Source organism: Hyperoodon ampullatus, assembly GCF_949752795.1.
Source record: "Hyperoodon ampullatus genome assembly, chromosome: 17".
Taxonomy (NCBI): Eukaryota; Metazoa; Chordata; class Mammalia; order Artiodactyla; family Ziphiidae; genus Hyperoodon; species Hyperoodon ampullatus.
In genome coordinates this window covers 42,527,356-42,549,847 of record NC_136930.1, presented here as the reverse complement: position 1 = coordinate 42,549,847, position 22,492 = coordinate 42,527,356, and the positions used below count along the sequence as shown (strand labels likewise).

The following is a 22,492-nucleotide window of genomic DNA, read 5'->3' as shown; positions in this document are numbered from 1 at the left end:
CCTTTACAGACAAGCAAAAGCTAAGAGAATCCAGCACCACCAAACCAGCTTTACAACAAATGCTAAAGGAACTTCTCTATGCAGGAAACACAAGAGAAGGAAAAGACCTACAATAACAAACCCAAAATAATTAAGAACATGGTAAGAGGAACACACATATCGATAACTACCTTAAATGTAAATGGATTAAATGCTCCAACCAAAAGACATAGACAGGCTGAATGAATACAAAAACAAGACCTGTAAATATGCTGTCTACAAGAGACCCACTTCAGGCCTAGGGACACATACAGACTGAAAGTGAGGGGAGGAAAAAAGATATTCCATGAAAATGGAAAGCAAAAGAAAGCTGGAGTAGCAAATCTCATATCAGACAAATAGACTTTAAAATAAAGACTATTACAAGAGACAACGAAGGACACTACATAATGATGAAGGGATCAATCCAAGAAGAAGATATAACAAATGTAATTATTTATGCACCCAATATAGGAGGACCTCAATACACAAGGCAAATGCTAACAGCCATAAAGGGGAAATCAACAGTAACACAATCATAGTAGGGGACATCAACACCCCACTTTCACCAATGGACAGATCACCCATAATGAAAATAAATAAGGAAATACAAGCTTTAAATGATACATTAAACAAAATGGAGTTAATTCATATAATTTATAATACATCCTATCCAAAAACAACAGAATACACTTTCTTCTCAAGTGCTCATGGAACATTCTCCAGGATAGATCATATCTTGGGTCACAAATCAAGGTTGGTAAATTTAAGAAAATTGAAATTGTATCAAGCATCTTTTCCAACCACAACACTATGAGACTAGATATCAATTACAGGGAAAAATCTGTAAAAAAATACAAACACATGGAGGCTAAACAATACACTACTTAATAACCAAGAGAGCACTGAAGAAATCAAAGAGGAAATCAAAAAATACCTAGAAACAAATGACAATGAAAACAGGATGACCTGAAACCTATGGGATGCAGCAAAAGTGGTTCTAAGAGGGAAGTTTATAGCAATACAATCCTACCTTAAGAAACAAGAAACATCTCAAATAAACAAGCTAAACTTACACCTAAAGCAATAAGAGAAAGAAGAATAAAAACACCCCAAAGTTAGCAGAAGGAAAGAAATCATAAAGATCAGATCAGAAATAAATGAAAAAGAAATGAAGGAAACGATAGCAAAGATCAATAAAACTAAAAGCTGGTTCTTTGAAAAGATAAACAAAATTGAAAAACCACTAGACAGACTCATCAAGAAAAAAAGGGAGAAGACTCAAATCAACAGAATGAGAAATGAAATAGAGAAATAACAACTGACACTGCAGAAATACAAAGGATCACGAAAGATTACTACAAGCAACTATATGCCAATAAAAGGGACAACCTGGAAGAAATGGAGAAATTCTTAGAAACGCACAACCTTCCGAGACTGAACCAGGAAGAAATAGAAAATATAAACAGACCAATCACAAGCACTGAAATAGAAACTCTGATTAAAAATCTTGCAACAAACAAAAGCCCAGGACCAGATGGCTGCACAGTCGAATTCTATCAGACATTTAGAGAAGAGCTAACACCCATCCCTCTCAAACTCTTCCAAACTATAGCAGAGGGAGGAATACTCCGAAACTCATTCCACGAGGCCACCATCACTCTGATACCAAAACCAGACAGGATGTCACAAAGAAAGAAAACTACAGGCCAATATCACTGATGAACATAGATGCAAACATCCTCGACAAAATACCAGCAAACAGAATCCAACAGCATATTCAAAGGATCATGCACCATGATCAAGTGGAGTTTATCCCAGGAATGCAAGGATTCTTTAATATACGCAAATCAATCAATGTGATACATCATATTAACAAATTGAAGAAGAAAAACCATATGATCATCTCAATAGATGCAGAAAAAGCTTTTGACAAAATTCAACACCCATTTATTATAAAAACCCTCCAGAAAGTAGGCACAGAGGGAACTTACCTCAACATAAAAAAGGCCATATATGACAAACCCACAGCCAACATCGTCCTCAATGGTGAAAAACTGAAACCATTTCCACTAAGATCAGGAAAAACACAAGGTTGCCCACTCTCAGCACTATTATTCAACACTGATTTGGAAGTTTGAGCCACAGCAATCAGAGAAGAAAAAGAAATAAAAGGAATCCAAATTGGAAAAGGAAAAGAAAAATTGTCACGGTTTGCAGATGACATGATACTATACATAGAGTATCCTAAAGATGCTACCAGAAAACTACTAGAGCTAATCAATGAATTTGGTAAAGTAGTAGGATACAAAATTAACGCGCAGGGCTTCCCTGGTGGCGCAGTGGTTGCGAGTCCGCCTGCCGATGCAGGGGACGCGGGTTCGTGCCCCGGTCTGGGAAGACCCCACATGCCGTGGAGCGGCTGGGCCCGTGAGCCATGGCCGCTGAGCCTGCGCGTCCGGAGCCTGTGCTCCGCAACGGGAGAGGCCACAGCAGTGAGAAGCCCGCATACCGCAAAACAACAACAACAACAACAACAAAAAATTAACGCGCAGAAATCTCTTGCATTCCTATACACTAATGATGAAAAATCTGAAAGTGAAATTAAGGAAACACTCCCACGTACCATTGCAACAAAAAGAATAAAATACCTAGGAATGAACCTACCCAAGGAGACAAAAGAACTGTATGCAGAAAACTAAAAGACACTGATGAAAGAAATTAAAAATGATACAAACAGATGGAGAGATATACCATGTTGTTGGATTGGAAGAATCAACATTGTGAAAATGACTGTACTACCCAAAGCAATCTACAGATTCAATGCAAACCCTATCAAACTATCAATGGCATTTTTCACAGAACTAGAATAAAAAATTTCACTCTTTGTATGGAAACACAAAAGACCCCAAATAGGCAAATCAATCTTGAGAAAGAAAAACAGAGCTGGAGGAATCAGGCTCCCTGACTTCAGACTGTACTACAAAGCTACAGTAATCAAGACAGTATGGTACTGGCACAAAAACAGAAATATAGATCAATGGAACAGGATAGAAAGGCCAGAGATAAACCCACACATATGGTCACCTTATTTTTGATAAAGGAGGCAAGCATGTACAATGGAGAAAAGACAGCCTCTTCAATAAGTGGTGCTGGGAAAACTGGACAGCTACATGTAAAAGAATGAAATTAGAACACCCCCTAACACCATATACAAAAATAAACTCAAAATGGATTAAAGACCTAAACATAAGGCCAGACACTATAAAACTCTTAGAGGAAAACAGAGGCAGAACATTCTATGACATAAGTCACAGCAAGATCCTTTCTGACTCACCTCCTAGAGAAATGGAAATAAAAACAAAAATAAACAAATGGGAACTAATGAAACTCAAAAGCTTTTGCACAGCAAAGGAAACCATAAAGAGGACAAAAAGACAACCCTCAGAATGGGAGAAAATATTTGCAAATGAAGAAACTGAGAAAGGATTAACCTCCAAAATTTACAAGCTGCTCATGCAGCTCAACATCAAAAAAACAAAGAACCCAATCCAAAAATGGGCAGAAGACCTAGACAGACATTTCTCCAAAGAAGATATACAGATTTCTAACAAACACATGAAAGAATGCTCAACATCATTAATCATTAGAGAAATGCAAATCAAAACTACAGTGAGGTATCACCTCACAGCGGTCAGAATGGCCATTATCAAAAAATCTAGAAACAATAAATGCTGGAGAGGGTGTGGAGAAAATGGAACCCTCTTGCACTGTTGGTGGGAACGTAAATTGATATGGCCACTATGGAGAACAGTATGGAGGTTCCTTAAAAAACTAAAAATAGAATGACCACATGACCCAGCAATCCCACTACTGGGCATATACCCTGAGAAAACCATAATTCAAAAACAGTCATGTACCACAATGTTCACTGCAGCTCTATTTACAATAGCCAAGTAATGGAAACAACCTAAGTGTCCATCGACAGATGAATGGATAAAGAAGATGTGGCACATATATACAATGGAATATTACTCAGCCATAAAAAGAAACGAAATTGAGTTATTTGTAGTGAGGTGGATGGACCTCGAGTCTGTCAGAAGTCAGAAAGTGAAAAACAAATACCGTATGCTAAAACATAAATATGGAATCAAAAAAAAAAAAAAAGGTCATGAAGAACCTAGGGGCAGGACGGGAATAAAGACACAGACCTACAAGAGAATGGACTTGAGGACACAGGGAGGGGGAAGGGTAAGCTGGGACAAAGTGAGAGGGTAGCATGCATATATATACACTACCAAATGTAAAACCGATACCTAGTGGGAAGCAGCCGCATAGCACAGGGAGATCAGCTTGGTGCTTTGTGACCACCTAGGGGTGGGATAGGGAGGGTGGGAGGGAGGGAGATGCAAGAGGGAAGAGATATGGAGATATATGTATAGCCGATTCAATTTGTTATAAAGCAGAAACTAACACACCATTGTAAAGCAATTATACTCCAATAAAGATGTTTAAAAACAAACAAACAAACAAACAAAAAAACGGCTTTAGGGTAGAAACTAGAAAATCTGAATAAAGTATGGAGTTATGTTAGAAAAAAATAAATAAATGAAAATAAATAAAAAGTGTGGTTTTTTTTTTAATTGTAGCTTTTGGAAACAATAGGTGATATTATATGCTACAGCAATTTCAAATCCTAACTGAAATAAACTGATACTGTAAAAGAATATAACATATTCTATGATGTTAGAATAGATGAAAATGTAACGATAATATTTACATCTGAAGATCACACACCAACTATTAGTGTGTTAATACAGTTGATTAGTTCAGTCTAAAATGCATCTGAGCTTCAGAACACACCTGTTGAAGTCATTCTCTAGCTCAACTAACTTCAACTACTCTCTACTGCTTACTACTATTAAAACATATCAGCCTAGTATTCAAAGCCTTTCACAATATGTACCCAACCTGTCTCCATCAAACATAGAGTTAATCATCAATTTCTTCCAGTTCTTTGGATATATATGTGGCATACATCTTACCTTTTTTATTTCTATGCACAGAAATAGGACTTCCTATGAATTAAGGAATTCATTTATTAATTCATACTGTGAGCATTTATTCAGCATCAAATTCTATTCCGTGCTCAGTACTTTCCCTGGCTTTTATCATCTCCACCTCAGAATACTGCAACACTGTCTGTATCAGTTAGGATTGTGTTTGACCTCATGTAACAGAAAGCCAAATATTAGTGGCTTAACAACTTATGTTTATTTTCCTAAAGTCCAGGGCTGGTTGCAGTGGCTTCATGATATCACTCACATCTCAGGATCACTTTATCTACCCACTTTGCTACTCTTAGTGCATGGCTTTTGTCCTCATGTTTGTCAACACATGGTAACAAGTGGCTAGTCATTTCCACTGTTGTTATTCCAAGAAGGAGGAAAAAGAACATAGAGACTTTCCTAGAAATCTGTAGAACATTTCTCTTTATATCTCATTGACTAGAACTGTGTCAAGGGAGTCAGATGATGTCAAAGACTTTTTCTTTCAGCTTTGCTTATTTCTCTGAGTTCAACTCCTCTTTTTTGACACAGATTTCCTTCATGAGATAGTAGTGAAAGAGAAGAGTGAGACAATGGTCAAAGAAAGCTCCAATATGACTACATCTGAACTTAATGATTCCTAGCAGAGAGGGCTTATTCTTCCCAATGTTTTCATATGAAACACTGCAGTTGTCTGAGTAGTGTGCCCATATCTGCACCAATAACTGGGCAAAGGGGATTGATACAATAATTAGTCAGGAGACTTCCCTGGTGGCGCAGGGGTTAAGAATCCACCTGCCAATGCAGGAGACACATGTTCAAGCCTTTGTCCGGGAACATCCCACATGCCGTGGAGCAAGTAAGGCCGTGAACCACAACTACTGAGCCTGCGCTCTAGAGCCTGAGAGCCATAGCTACTGAGCCTGCGTGCCACAGCTACTGAAGCCCACATGCCTTGAACCCATGCTCCACAACAGGAGAAGCCACCACAATGAGAAGCCCGCACACTGCAACAGAGAGTAGCCCCCGCTCACTGTAACTAGAGAAAGCCTGCACACAGCAAAGAAGACCCAACACAGCCAAAAATAAAAATTAATTAATTAATTAATTAATTAAAATAGTCAGACCTGTGTTTCATGTCTACCCTGTAATGGGAATCTTTATCAAAACCACATAAAATAAGAGAATGTTATTTAGCCAAAGGAAGGGGAGTTCTATTAGCAGATGAAAAGAGTTAGAAACACTGGGCAAAGACAATATTTGTCCCTGTATCAGCACTGAACAATCTGCAAGATAACATTATTTCTGCCATGTTATATGGCATAGAACTTTAGGATATGTTCAAAGTATTGAAGAGAGCCAAAGCTGCTTTCTAAGGAATATCCTATCTTTGACTACCAGGTGACCTTGAAGCCTCTGTTGCTGAGGCTGGCAATTGTACCCCAATATTCATTATCCCCTTTTTTCATGGTACAATAATTTTTAGCAGGGCATATGGCCTTGTATTAGAAAGACTACATTTCCAGCCTCCCTTAGAGCTAGGTGTAACCACATGAATAACTTTTGGCAAATAGAAAGTGCTGAATGAACTAGTTATGTGCATGGATGTGTGTGTATATGTGTACGTATGTATGTATATATGTATGTATGTATATATATATATAGTCATGAATTACTAGTTATATAGATAGCAATATATACATTGATTTAGTTCTAATTATTTGTTTATTAGTATCAATCTTCATATCACTGAATATATGAGCACTAGAATATGAAAATGGAAACTTCACCTCCTTTGTTTAATGCTGTCACCCTAGTATCCATAGTAGTATTTGACACATAGAAAGAGTTCAATATTTACTGAGTAAAGAAGTAGGTCACTGTTCTCTGCCTATTCAACCCCAACTTCTCCATGAAGCTAGATCTCTGACCACCTAGTCTAAAGTCTTCTCTTCTTATTCTGAATTCTTGTTACAGCCCTAATTTTCCATAGAGCTTATCTGACACTTTTTGTTTACTGCTCTGAGTTCTTAGTTGTAAATCCACTTGTCTATGTTGTATTTTTCAACCATATTATAAAATCCTAGAGTGCAGGGACCACAGTATGTTTATTTTTCATACCTCTATCAGTCTGTAGCCAGTATATCTGGTATAGAGTAAGCCCTCAATGAATACTGCTGAAAAAGACTAGGACAGACAGTTTAATAGTGCCTTAGGAAAACTTATTATATTCACTGGATTTCTGGTCAAGAAATCTATTGGGCTGGCCAAAAAGCTCATTCGGGCTTTTCCCAAAGATGTTACAGAAAAATCCAAATGAACTTTTTAACCAACCCAACATATGGGATAAATATTAGTGTGGCTGGAAAATTAAATTTTTTCTTGTTTTCTTGATGTTTAGCATCTACCTTGAAGTAACTATGGCATGTTTCTCTCTAAGCGTAAGCTTATCAGGAGAAAATTATACTATTTTTAACATTTACAAGGCCTAACTAAAACTGAGACAGGTGTGATAGCTCAATGTACCTAAGAAGTCCTTCCCTTGGAGAGAATAGGTAGTAAAATACTTAATATCTTTTCCAGGTCTATATTTTAAGAAATTCAAGGTATTTCCTCAGAGGCCCTCTTGTCCATTTAAGGCTCTGCTTGAATCCATATTTTATTGGAGCCTGGGTTTATTGCCTGGTTACAAGTAGTCGATCCAGGTGCCTCTGAAGGGAAACAAATACTCAGCATAGTAACACTGATGGAAAGTCACCACATGCATGTTCTCCAATATTCCTATCTCATTTTCTAAAGGAGAAAGGTTACAGAAATAGGTAACCTCTGAAATGGCCTCTCTCACTCATGTCCACCTCAAGATAGAAAGCACTGAGATAGACCAGAACATCAACATCCTCTCCCGAACCAGTCTTATTTCCTGCTTTCAAACCCTACCTCCACTCACATGTGTTCTCGAGGTATATTAGCCTCTATTTTGCTCATCTTGCCTAAAGTTCTACTCCAGAAAACATCTGCTTCTACACCACCACTCAAAGTCCCTTCCCCTCTTCTTTACTCTTTTTTAAAAAAATATTTATTTATTTATTTAGTTAGGCTGCACCAGGTCTTAGTTGTGGCATGTGGGATCTTTGCTGTGGCATGTGGCCTCTTTAGTTGCAGCACGCATGTGGGATCTAGTTCCCTAACCAGGGATTGAACCCAGGCCCTCTGCATTGGGAGCACGGAGTCTTAGCCACTGGACCACCAGGGAAGACCTCCTTCTTCTTTACTCTTAAGTTCCTAGTTCCAATGACTCCTAGCAATCCTTAGGTTGGTCAAGTATGCCTTGTAAGAATTTTTCACCATTGACAAAAAAACAAGAATTTCCATTCCTAAAATGAAGCACAACTCCAAAGCAGATAATTTCCAAGCTAAAATAATAATACTACCAAAAAACAACCTTTGCCACCACTCCTAGGGCATATACTTAATCATAGCTCAAAAAAGTCCAACTTATATATTATATCCTATTTTATAGCAAATTGTAAAAACACCGACGTAAACTATATTAGGCATGTATAATAAGTTCTATTATAATATTTTTCTATACTATTATACTGTTTCTATATAGGAACTCAAAATACCTAATATTTTAGAATGGTGGGATAAAGATATTGGCGATTTTACTAATTTATATTCATAGGAAAAACATTACTTACTTGATACCCTATAATTTCCCAACACTCTACCATTAACCTAAAAAATCACAACCTTCTCTCATCTGGCTCAGTTGTGTCAAGTGTGTAGCAGGTCCAGAAAGGAGAAGGCAAAATGAAGACTTCATGAAAAATGGTTCCAAGGGTAAAAACAGAGTTGACATTATTTTATAAGTTTCAAAGTGTGAAAAATTAAATTGCCAGGCATTATGTAGAGTCACTGGTGAGGGTCTGGGGTGGGTTGGAGAGAATGAGAGAAGAGGTAGAGATTTAAAAAAAAAACAAAAAAACTGAGCAAATAAAAAGAATGTGGCAATGATTAACTTTAAGAAAAACAGAAGACTATAAAGAGAGGAAATATAATCACGTCATATTACTTCACTAAGCAATTAACAATATTTACATAGTCTTTATAATGAAAACAATTCATACTGACTTTAAAAACATGATATAAGAATACTGGGAAAATGTAAGAGTGGAAGAGAAGTGTAAAAGAGACGGAATCTTCATCTACAGTAAACAGCAACTGAATAGGTAACACTAAAATGAGTAAATCAAGAGATGGTAGTCTATTCATTTTATTCAGAAAGATGGGATAAATACCAGAAGACAAGGCTTACAGAGTTAAAAATGGCTAAGCAGGATGAGGTGGGGATGTCAGTGTACTGACACTATTCTGATATATTTAGTTTAGCAACATTTGGTTGTTAAAATTCATGCACTACTTCGATAAAAGTAACATTGCATTATAAAAAAAATTAACCATTTCAAGTAAACAGGCTAGTTTTAGTATCTTATCTATACTGTTTATAATTTTATAGAGTTCAGATAGGTTACTCAGCTTTCATCTCAGTTTAAATCACTCTGATACAAATTATAATCACTCTATACAAGTTATCTTTTTTATGGTGTAGTTTTGTTTTTGGGGTGACTGCAACTGGAATAAAATGTTAAAAAAGTAGAATTTTTTGTTTTATTTTTTAACAACTCCTTATAATGTCCTGCATGCCAATAGGTTTAGGAATACTTAAAATGATGTTTAGTTTCTTTTTGATATCATATAAAAATGGTCTGCATTATTAGCCCATAAACAGACTTGCACAAATTAAAATACTTTAACTCTTCAATTAGTCATATTCTCTTTAAAAAGTTTCCTGACATTTAGTGGTACATGTAACTGAACTATCTCCCTTGTTAATTCTTCTTGCATGAATGTTATGATTATATTACTAACAACCACTTTTATATAATTGGGCCTTTATGGGACCTAGACCACCTTATAAGAAGGTAAAGAATCTTCTAAAGAGTAAACCAATTTTGCCCTGCTAAACATTGGGAAAGAAACCAAGGATGAGTAGTAGAGCTCTATTTTTGGAGAACAATTAGAATCGTACATTTAGATTTGACTATGAAGTTATCTAGGAGGTTAACTCCTACCTCATGTAAATGGCAGGGGACTAGAATGTAAGAAACCCAAATAACATTCCTGTTCTACTAGTACTATAGAGACAGATGTTATCATAAAAACATGAACTATAGAATAAAATATAGAAAGACATGTACTTTGTAATATGGAATTAATTTTGGCTTTTTGAATACTAAATGTTTTTTCTCATGTACTTTATCAGCCTATCATAATATGTATAGAGACAAAAAAAGGTTAATTTAAAATGAAGAAATTGAATATTCTGGGAACCAGCAATCATGGAAGTCATAACACTTGAAGGAAACACTGAAAACCAAAGTGTACAAATACAGGCTGCTTGATCACTAAGCAATGAGTACATTTTTAGAGCAAAAATATTGGAAAAGTTTTAATCAACATGGGAGGCAATTTGCTTAAACCATCAGCTGGTCATTTTATTGCCAGAAGTACTTCTCTTTTAGCTATATACTTGAAAGTTTTATTATGTGTTAGTTGTCTATATAATTAAAATTAATATTAAATATTGGTTCTAGTAATAATCCTTAGATTGTTCTACTGTTTTCACTTCAATTTCCAAATATCTGTCCAACTTTCTTCCCCTTTGGTAACAGTGTAGATATGCTTCCTCTACTAACAAAATCTCCTTTTCATGTTCTTGAATAATTTTTAGAATTAATGTTTCAAAAGAAACCTTGTGAAAAACTGTTTGAAAATATTAACACCATCAAAAGTAAGCAGGAAAAAAATAATTGGAGTAGAAATCAATGAAATTGAAAACAGAAAATCCAATAAAGCAAATAAAACCAAAAGTTGATTCCTTAAAAAGATCAATAATATTAATAAGCCTCTAGCCAGGCTAACGAAAAAAACAAAACCCAAAAACCAAAAACAAGCAAACAAACAAAAAGCCAAAAGAGAGGAATCAAATTACTAACATCAAAAATGAAAGAGGGGACGTAACTACAGATTCTATGGAAATTAAGAGAATAATAAAGGAATACTATGACCAAGCTCACAAATTTGATAACCATTTCAGGAAAATGAACCAATTCCTTGAAAGACAGAATCTAACAAAACTCACATAAGAAGAAATAAGAGGATCTGAATAGGTCTACATATATTAAAGAAATTGAATCAATAATTAATAACCTTCCAAAACAGAAAGCATCAGGCCTAGATGGGTCACTGGTGAATTCTATCAAATATTTAAGGAAGAAATTATACCAATTCTTACAATATCTTTATGTTCTTAGACTATCAGATATGAGTTGTGCTACTCATTTATGAATAGGAAAACATTCTTCTAGTTCACAGAAAGTCTTTTTTTTTAATATTGAAATTTCACAGACATACCCCACTGAGGCTGGGGATAGGACCAAATTGTCTTCAGAGAGTTTGTACTTTTTTTTCAGCTGTGGTAGAACACACATAAAATAAAATTTGCCATCTTAATAATTTTTCAGTGTATTGTCTCTACTGTATTTCAATATATTGTCTGTATGTTTAGTATCATCTCCAAGAAGGAATAAGGACCACAGACACATTTTTAAAACAACAAAAACAATCCTAGCTCATTTATGGAACTGTGAGGAATGACTTGACATTCAGGTAAGAGTTGTTAGAAATCTAACTCTGAGTGTGCCTTATTTACTCAAATCAGACCCTACTAAAAGGCATTAGAAGCAGGTAGGTAAATAGCAATCAACTTGCTAAGTTCTATAAATTCCTAAAACACATCAGAAATCTGTGAGTTATACCAGTTAGAATGGCCATCATCAAAAAATCTATAAACAATAAATGCTGGAGAGGGTGTGGAGAAAAGGGAACCCTCTTGCACTGTTGATGGGAATGTAAATTGATACAGCCACTATGGAGAACAGTATGGAAGTTCCTTAAAAAACTAAAAATAGAACTACCATACGACCCAGCAATCCCACTACTGGGCATACACCCTGAGAAAACCATAATTCAAAAAGAGTCATGTACCACAATGTTCACTGAAGCTCTATCTACAATAGCCAGGACATGGAAGCAACCTAAGTGTCCATCAACAGATGAATGGAAAAAGAAGATGTGGCACATATATACAATGGAATATTACTCAGTCATAAAAAGAAACAAAATTGAGTTATTTGTAGTGAGGTGGATGGACCTAGAGTCTGTCATACAGAGTAAAGTAAGTCAGAAAGAGAAAAAGAAATACCATATGCTAACACATATATATGGAATCTAAAAAAAAAAAAAGAAAAAAAAAGGTTCTGAAGAGCCTAGGGGTAGCACAGGAATAAAGACGGAGACGTAGAGAATGGACTTGAGGACACGGGAGGGGGAAGGGTAAGTTGGGATGAAGTGAGAGAGTGGCATGGACATATATACACTACCAAATGTAGAATAGATAGCTAGTGGGAAGCAGCCGCATAGCACAGGGAGATCAGCTTGGTGCTTTGTGACCACCTAGAGGGGTGGGAGGGAGACGTGAGAGGGAGGAGACATGGGGATATATGTATATGTACAGCTGATTCACTTTGTTATAAAGCAGAAACTAACACACCATTGTAAAGCAATTATACTCCAATAAAGATGTAAAAAAAAAAGAAATCTGTGAGTTAGATTTCACTGACATGATAAATTCATAAAATTGGCACAAATAATATAGGAATTTGTTTCCAACCCAACTTGCTTCAAGGACTTCATTGAAAATGCCATGGGGAAATATTTTTGCTCTGCTTATTTTCATATCATATATTTATATTCTTACAGATTGTCTAAAATACATTGGGGAAAAAGTCAACATTTTGAAGAGGATACAGCTTTATAGTCCTTTTAAAAAAGATACTGAGCAAACAAATCATGGGTGGTAAAAGATGATATAGTTAGAGGATCTTTCTTTATGAAAGTTAAAAGCTTTATCATTTTTAAATAATTTAAAAAATAAAGGTGATTCAGACTAATGTAACAGTTATAGTACAGCAACCATGGCAGGATGAAAAAAGCACTGATTTGAAAGACTTAAATTAAAACCTCAGATCCACCATTTTTTAGTTATGTGTGTAGGACCTCAGACAGGTCACTTATTACCTCTGAGTCAATATCCTAATCTGTAAAATGGTGATAATGTCCACATGTACCTCACAGAGTGGTTGTAATAACATGCTTGAAGATATATGAGTTAACTTACATAAAAGTACCTGGTACGCTTGCTTAGCATCAAGTGACTCTCAGTGAACACCTCCTCCTTCCCTTCCTCCTTAATAGCACTTAGAGCCTTCTGCATAACTCATGACAAAAATATAAGCAAGGGCTTTTTTAAAGATAAACAGTTTCTTCACTAGAGATTTTATAAAAGATTTATTCTAAGTACAGATATGATTATAGAAGTACGGAAACAAAAAGCAAAGAAAAAATATTTTGAGAAGCATCTAACAAGCAGCTTTCTTTGTTTCATGCTGACATGCTTTGTGGTTACAATGTAGGCTTCCAATGAACACTGGGTCAAAATTAAAATTCTAGGCAGGCATTCAAGTTTTTTGATTGTGTCCATTCTTCACTGAGCATGGGAAACGAATGCTTTAGAAGTTATTTATTGAAGATATTCCCACAGTACTCTCACAAAGTTCACTTCCAAAAGAGGCCCTGTCCCTGTAATGTATCTGAGTAAGTGAAAGCTATACCAGGTTTTGTGCACTGAACTTTAAAAATTGCAACAGGGCAATAAAATCATGTTTTTAACAGAGGGTTTTCTGGGGCTGGGCCACAGCAATTTTGTGAAGGTGCATGATAAATTACAGGGAAAGAGACCAAACAAATTTCAAAAATAAAGAACACCAATCCAAAATGATTTATGCCCATATTTTGAATAAAATTAAATATAGAATACTTAGCAGAAAGCATTTAATTTTTGTTTTCCTATTATCAATGTAAAGTTGGCACAAATGCAGTAAGCCTAATCAAAATCAGGTAATAGTTACCTCTGTGGCTTTGCTTGATGGTTCCACTCCAGTCATATTTGCTACTATTAACTGATGTAAGAGTTGAACTTGAGCCACACTTAGGAAGAAGTCCAGGTTTGTGGTTATATTCACTTCCAAGGAGTGGCCACACACTAAAATCTCCTGAAGGAAAAAAAGGTTGAATAGAGATAAAGAAACATGATAGCCATTAGATGATAATTTATCATTCTTACTTATTAGACCTTTACGATGTTGATGAATTCTCCTGGGACTTGGGTTCATATGTTAGTGAGAATAGCAGAAATGGTGAGCACGGCCACTCAACAGTTTAATGGATTAATTTAATAAACATTTATGAGGGCCTGTTGTGCACCAGGCCATGTGCTAGTTACAGGGAAACACACTAACAATGAGAATTTTTCACCATTTCATATACATTTGGCTTTTTATACGTCAAACTACTATCATTGTTTCAATATGTAGGCAATGATGCAATTCTTTAGCATAATCTTATTCACCCACTCACAGGGACCAATATTTAGTGAGCATCTCCCAAGTACCATGCAGTATACTGAAGTGCTAGGAATAAAACAGAGAGTGAGGGCTTCCCTGGTGGCGCAGTGGTTGAGAGTCCGCCTGCCGATGCAGGGGACACGGGTTCGTGCCCCGGTCCGGGAGGATCCCACATGCTGCAGAGTGGCTGGGCCCGTGAGCCATGGCTGCTGAGCCTGCGCGTCCAGAGCCTGTGCTCTGCAACGGGGGAGGCCACAACAGTGAGAGGCCCACATACAGTAAAAACAAAACAAAACAAAACAAAACAAAAACCAGAGAGCGAGGCGGGCCTTGAAGGGCAATCTGCTCTTGAGAAGGTTACAACCTAGGTGGGCAGACAGATGTAAACAGGCAACTATAGGTAGCAATTACAGTCACAAGTGGTATGGTCTGAGTACTCTCCAAAGGATACACTCCAAATGATTTATAACAAAATGGAGTGCTGAAGCCAAAGGTACCTAGACTAATTAATTTCACTTCTTTAAACTGCTAAAATCTTGGCAGCATTAGGTAGCTGTCCACTACTTAACTGGTGTTGTGCTGCATAACTGAGTCTCTTGAACATTCATTGCTGGAAAACCATTTAGGGAAGGAAAACAGAAATGAAAAACAATCCAGAAGTTTCACTTAATAAGCAGAAGCCCTGCCTCTTGTCAGGAAGTGCATGTGGACAATGTTCAAATGCTTGGAAATGTCCAACAAACCTTCTCCTTAATAGTGTCATCCAAGAGAATGGATTTAAGGAGACTTATGATGGGTCCAAATACAAACTACACAGCTTAGAGCAGCTTTTAATAAAGCCATAAAGAACAGCATGTCGGAAATGATCTCTTTTCTGGTTAAATAAACCTTCCCCAAAAAAAGTTTCCAAAATTTACTCATTATAGTTAGAATTCTTATTTTATTCCTCAAGTAATGATGAAGGGAATATATTTGTGTATTTTAAACCAATTGTGTTACTAAGTAACTGAAAGATATAAGTAGACTTAATTTTTATACAACTTTTGTGGATATAAAGATATCCTGCCTAACCTAACTTTCCCTATAGGGCAATTATAAACATCAAATAAGATAACACATACAAAATATTTTTTTTGTTTTTTATATAAATTTATTTATTTATTTTTATTTTTGGCTGTATTGGGTCTTCGTTGCTGCTCATGGGCTTTCTCTAGATGTGGTGAGTGGGGGCTGCTCTTCATTGCGGTGGCTTCTCTTGTTGTGGAGCACGGGCTCTAGATGCATGGGCTGCAGTAGTTGTGGCACGCAGGCTCTAGAGCGCAGGCTCAGTAGTTGTGGTGCACAGGCTTAGTTGCTCCGCGGCATGTGGGATCTTCACGGACCAGGGATCCAACTTGTGTCCCCTGCATTTTTTTTTTTTCTAGTTAAGCAATGAATTTACTGCTTGAGTACAACAGACAAATTTATGCAACCAGGGAAGAGGCTGTGGATGACTCGTATTTCCAGTTGGGGGGGAGGACTCGTTTGGTCTTGTAATATCGAGCCAACCGGTGAATATGGCTCTCAATCAGAATCAGACGGAACTTGGCATCTTTATCCTTTCTGTTTCTCTCGAGATGCTTTTGAACAGCAACAGTTTTCTTAATTAAATGATAGAGATCCTCAGGAAGATCAGGAGCAAGCCCTTTGGACTTAAGAATTCTCAAGATTTTATTGCCTGTCACAAAACGTACTTGTGCAACACCATGTGAGTCTCTCAGGATTACACCTTAACCACTGTGCCACCAGGGAAGCCCCAAAGTTTTGTTTTTTAAAAACTCAAAGAATGATGTAAACTTTTATCACCTTAGATTAATAATATATTTAATCTGTGCCTAATTTTTCTGAACTTTTTATAACAACTGCCTATAACTCTGTGAATGATCAAAAAGTTTATAAAGTTTTTAGCATAACAAACTTTTATGAAGAATATTTTTAAAGTTATGATGGATCACATTATTATTACATTTCTATTCTAGGCGTGGAGGCAGTATACCATAGTGATCAAACTTCAAACCTGGATCCGTTAGTAACTGGCTAGTAAGATTGGTCAAGTTACTTAATTTCTTTTGATCTCAGTTTCCTCATCTATAAAATATGTATACTAATAATATCTACCTCATATGGATTCTGTGAAGAGTAAATAAGGTAATTCATGTAGAACTCTCTTTGTAAGGTAATCCATGTGAGAACCCTAAGTGATCTGTCAATATTATTGTTGCTTTCATTAGAAAGAGGTGGTAGAGGTCAGGAGTGTATGGCCGGGAGCCAGACCAGTTAGGTTCACACCATGTTCTACTTCTTACTATTTGTGAATATTTAGACAAGTTAACTCTTTATGCTTCAGTTTCCTCATCTACAAAATGAGGACAGTAGGAGAAGTTAAAAGGATTATTATAAAGATTAAATGAGTTATTACATGAAAAGCAATACCTAAATAGTACTATAAAGTGCTTAATAATTACTAGCTACAATAATAACTTATTAATAATAAGCTAATTTGATATCCTATGCACAGAAACTATGAAAACTCCTAACACACAAGAAAAGCTGCTCCATCATTTAGACTAAAATAAAACCTAAATTAATTTCTAACCTCAGTGTGCATATTTTCTGGAGAAATTACTTTGGTGAAAATGATGGCAGGTGCTCCAGTTATTCGGACAGAAAAATCTGTTAAAATGGGAGTCAAAATTGCTCTTCTTTCTTGATGCCGCCGTATGCTAAAAGATAAAGTAAAAATTATTAGCTTTTTCATTTTTAAGGATAATTTTCATTAAATTTGTACAAGTCTGTGTACTACAAACATGTATGACAAAATTACATTATTATTTTGAGTGTGTCTATCTTTACATTTTATAATCATAATTTTGTAAATTCAATTCTTAACTTCAGATTCATATAAAAAAATCACTGAGAAATTCAGACATAATTAATCAATTTCATATTAGTAGCATCCTAGGACCTTTCAATAAATTACTTTTTCTGTTTTAATTCCTTTTGTTTTTACAGTTTAGGATCTCTCTTGCTACCAAAAATAATCTTACTATTTTGTGATCATTTTTAATTTCCTAGTTTTAATATTTCTGACATTCTGCTTGACAACTGCCATCTTTCCAATCTCATTAGGTTCATATGCATATCCTCTTATTAATCTTTGACTTTTTTTTTTTTTTAACTCTAAGAACTATCTTGAGTTCATAGATTATGACTGCCTTTACAGTTTGTGAAATGGCTTTTGTGACTTTGATACTGAATTCTTCTTCACAGCAATCCTGTATGTGAAGTAAGGAACATTACTGGCCCCACACTATCTCTGAGGAAATGAAGTTCAGGGACTGGGCTAAGGCCACCCAGTTGGAACAAAGGTTCCACAACTGGGCCCGCAGGGCAAGTTGATAACAGAGCAGCATTTGACCTCTATTTTAATTCTTCTTTATACATTCTCACCTTTTGATCAGTTATTTAGCACACTATTCCTACTCTACATTCAAAATGGTGAATTGCTAATAATTTCAAAGGAAGTATTGCGTTCATCATGGAAGATAAAATTGGAAAATATTATTGAGAAACCAAAGCTTGTGCTAGTGCAGATCTTCAAGTCTACTACCTATATTCTTAGTTTTCATTTCATGAAATAATACAGTTCTATGTTTTACTAGCAAGCCGTACCTCAAAAGTTCCTTGGAACCATTAATTTAATATTCCTTATAAATATGTCCCTATTATTCTCTTTTATTATAAAATGACCAAGTTGAGATCAGAGAATTGGCATAAGTTATCTCATGAAAAAGCCCAGATAAAACTCAAGTCTGTCTACATCTTTTTCTACCAGAGTAGTCTAGAGAGTACTAGTATCTTTTGTTGAAACTGTGCAATGGGCAGAGCTTTCTATGGTGTCTGCCAAAAAAGCAAATTGGATCATCTGGTTCTGTGACACATAAGTATTGGATTTCAAGAAAGTCAATTTTAAAGAATTAAGAGATCTGGTGAATAGAGGGTAACAGGAAGAAGTATTAAAATCTGAATACAGAGGAAGGGCTGAGATCCTGAGAGACACCACAATTATAGCCTAATAGCTCAAATTCCATAAAATGACCAATGTGAGAAACATGTAACATCTGATGTGCTCTCATAGGGGAGTGCTAAAATATATGATGTATTAAAAATACCTTAAAATGGAAAACATGGCAGGGAACCAACTAAGAGCAAACCTTAGCTGAAGCACTGATGGGGAAAAAAAAGTACTTGTTTGTATCATAATTTTTTCTCACTATGTGAATTAAATCAGTAAGTAACACAACGTATGGAAGACCTATGATGTTAGAAATTTTTTTTAAAGTTTTTTAAGTCAATAGCCTTATAAAACTAGAACTTTACTGGTATAGAGTGCTAAAATTTCTTTTGTATTATCTCTGGTAAGTATGTGAGTTAAGGATACATATTTTTGAAATCATAAAAACTTTTTTATACATTCAAGTATTTTCAAGGACGAATTCAAAAGAAAGTAAAAATAAACACTGAAGAAATAACTACAACAAGAATTAAATTCTGCTAATATTTTACTAGATAATAATCTAGTAAACTAACAAAAGAGGGAAGTAAAACTCAAAGTATTAACTGACATTGTTAATGACTTCAGGGTCCTAGCCACTCTCAGTAAACCAAGGGAATAGATTTTTAATGGCCATATTGAGACAACAGGCTAATCCTTACATCCCTGACAGGCAAGGATTTTGAAACGGGCTGCCAACTTAGATCTGGGGCCATTAAAAGGTCAGAAAAACAACTTCCAATCAGAAATAGAAAAAAACAAGGAAGTTTGCCTGATTTGGCACGAGGGATTATTGAAAAAACAGAGATCTCCCTGCTTTTTCAACTTAAAAATTAAAATAAAAATAATGAGAAAATTAAAAATAATGGGAATACCCCATGTGTGTTTGGAAGCTGTAACCTATATTACTTGTGTTGGTCCAGGAATACCCATATTGAGTTATTCATATAAAAGTGGCATCAGACCTTTGATAACCCCAGGGCATCAGTCAGAAATAGATGTAAAACCTCTTTGGAAAAATATGCTTTCAAACCGACAAAAAGGATTCCCAGGAACAAAGACCACTGAAGATAAACTCCTAATCACAGATTTTATATGCACTACAAAATTTTTTTCTTTTAGCAAGAGGAGAATTCAACCCCATTATCAAATTCATTACCAAGAACTTCTGATAATGGAATTTCCACATATGGACAATACAATAAATTTCTTTAAAATCATTAAAGACATATAGGATGGAATGAAAAACAGGAGGAAAAAACCAAGGTATTATCAAAAAAGGTAAAACAGATTTGAAAAACAACCAAATAGAGTATCCAGAAATAAAAAATGTAGTTACTAAAATTAAACATATAATAGATGGAAAACAGAATTTTAGATATAACTTAAGAAAAAATTAGTAAACTAGAAATACTACAGAGAAAGATAGACCAGAAGATACTTAAGACTTGTGGTAAGCAACTGAGATAATCCCTTAGAGTGGATATTCCTAAATGTAAAAAACAGTAATATTCACACATATTTTTTATAAACAATAAACATATATAACATACTTTTTGGAAAATTATTGGTTATAATTTTATTAACTATACCTATTTTTACAGATTGCTCTTATTTTTAGATAGTCATAAGGATAAGTCATTTGATTTGTAAGGTAACTTTAAAAATCAAATATTTAGTTAAGAGTTGAAGATCATTTTAGTGTGTGTGTGTGTGTGTGTGTGTGTGTGTGTGTGTGGTTTTTTTCTTTTCCTTCCAAGAGGAACACTATCTGGTGACTTTCTAATGAAATTAAAATAAAATGTATGATATATGATTATGATTATTATATTCAACTTAAATATTTTATGAGATTTTGAGTACCTACTGTCTGCAGTAACTATGCTAAGATATAAAGAAGAGTAAGCCTGGACAAGACAGATCTTTATCCTTTAACTTCTGTGTCACCTTTTCAAGTTGCCAAGGATACCTTCAGCCAATATATAAGGTAGAAAATATTTGCTGGCTGTTGGGAAGTATAAACTAACTGCTCCTTCCTGCTGCACCAGGACCCCTTTTCCCTTCACACTCAGTTCCTAGGTACTTTAAGCAGCAGGAGAAAACACATTCTCTCATGTAAAGCCATGAAAAAGTTTAAGGGGATTATTATAAAATCATACAATTCAAGAAGATTTAGATCACCCCAGGCATTAATCGATAAACTATGGGAATTAGACTAACTTCTGTTTTATAATTTTACTTAGGCATTAGCTTGACATCCTTACAAATAAAGACAACAGTGATGGTTTTCAGGTGGAAGAGTAAAAACAAAGAAAATGCTTTCCTTCCACATTCTTGTTTATGATTTCAGGTACAATTCTGGAAAAATCTCATGTTTGATTAATCACAAATCAAAATATGCAAGAGCTCCTATGAACATGTGGGTAATACTTTACTTCAAAAAGTAAAAATGGGAGGAGACCTTCAAGATGGCAGAGGAGTAAGACGTGGATATCACCTTCCTCCCCACAAATACATCAGAAATACATCTACATGCGGAACAACACCTACAGAACACCTACTGAACGCTGGCAGAAGACCTCAGACCTCCCAAAAGGCAAGAAACTCCCCACGTACCTGGAAAGGGCAAAAGAAAAAAGAAAAAACAGAGACAAAAGAATAGGGACAGGACCTGCACCAGTGGGAGGGAGCTGTGAAGGAGGAAAGGTTTCCACACACTAGGAAGCCCCTTCACTGGCGGAGACTAGAGGTTGGGGCGGGGGAAGCAGCTTCGGAGCCACGGAGGAGAGTGCAGCAATGGGTGCGGACGGCAAAGCGGAGATATTCCGCACAGAGGACCGGTGCTGACCAGCACTCACCAGTCCGAGAGGCTTGTCTGCTCACCTGCCAGGGCGGGCGGGGGCTCGAAGCTGAGGCTCGGGCTTTGGAGGTCGGATCCCAGGGAGAGGACTGGGGTTGGCTGCCTAAACACAGTCTGAAGGGAGCCAGTGCACCACAGCTAGCCGGGAGGGAGTCCGGGAAAAAGGCAGGAACTGCCGAAGAGGCAAGAGAATTTTTCTTGCCTCTGTTTCCTGGTGCGCGAGGAGAGGGGATTAAGAGCGCAGCTTAAATGAGCTCCAGAGACGAGCGCGAGCCGCGGCTATCAGCGCAGACCCCAGAGACGGGCATGAGACACTATGGCTGCTGCTGCAGCCACCAAGAAGCCTGTGTGCGATCACAGGTCACTCTCCACACCTCCCCTCCCAGAAGCCTGTGCAGCCTGCCACTGCCAGGGTCCCGTGATCCAGGGACAACTTCCCCGGGAGAACGCATGGCGTGCCTCAGGCGGGTGCAATGTCACGCTGGCCTCTGCTGCCACAGGCTCGCCCCACATCCGTACGCCTCCCTCCCCCCAGACTGAGTGAGCCTGAGCCCCCTAATCAGCTGCTCCTTTAACCCTGTCCTGTCTGAGCGAAGAACACATGCCCTCAGGCGACCTACATGCAGAGGCGGGCCAAATCCAAAGGTGAACCCCGGGAGCTGTGCGAACAAAGAAGAGAAAGAGAAATCTCTCCCAGCAGCCTCAGGAGCAGCGGATTAAATCTCCACAATCAACCTGATGTAACCTGCAGCTGTGCAATACCTGAAGAGACAATGAATCATGCCAAATTGAAGCAGTGGACTTTGGGAGCAATGATATATATATATTTTTTCCCGTTTTTTCTTTTTTTGAGTGTGTATGTGTATGCGTCTCTGTGTGATTTTGT

The 22,492-nt window shown here is 36.5% G+C and overlaps 1 protein-coding gene across 5 annotated transcripts in view; it reads right to left on the bottom strand.

The window, feature by feature from the left end:
- The window catches only part of VPS13B (vacuolar protein sorting 13 homolog B), a gene marked incomplete at both ends in the record, with an annotated part of 778,321 nt that overhangs the window by 287,911 nt on the left and 467,918 nt on the right, over positions 1-22,492 (bottom strand). For all 5 annotated transcript variants that reach the window (XM_079722541.1, XM_079722545.1, XM_079722542.1 and 2 more), the window contains 2 exons: positions 14,159-14,302; positions 17,289-17,415. In XM_079722541.1, coding sequence (XP_079578667.1) covers positions 14,159-14,302; positions 17,289-17,415 — 271 coding nt within the window. The remainder of the gene's footprint in view (positions 1-14,158; positions 14,303-17,288; positions 17,416-22,492) is intronic.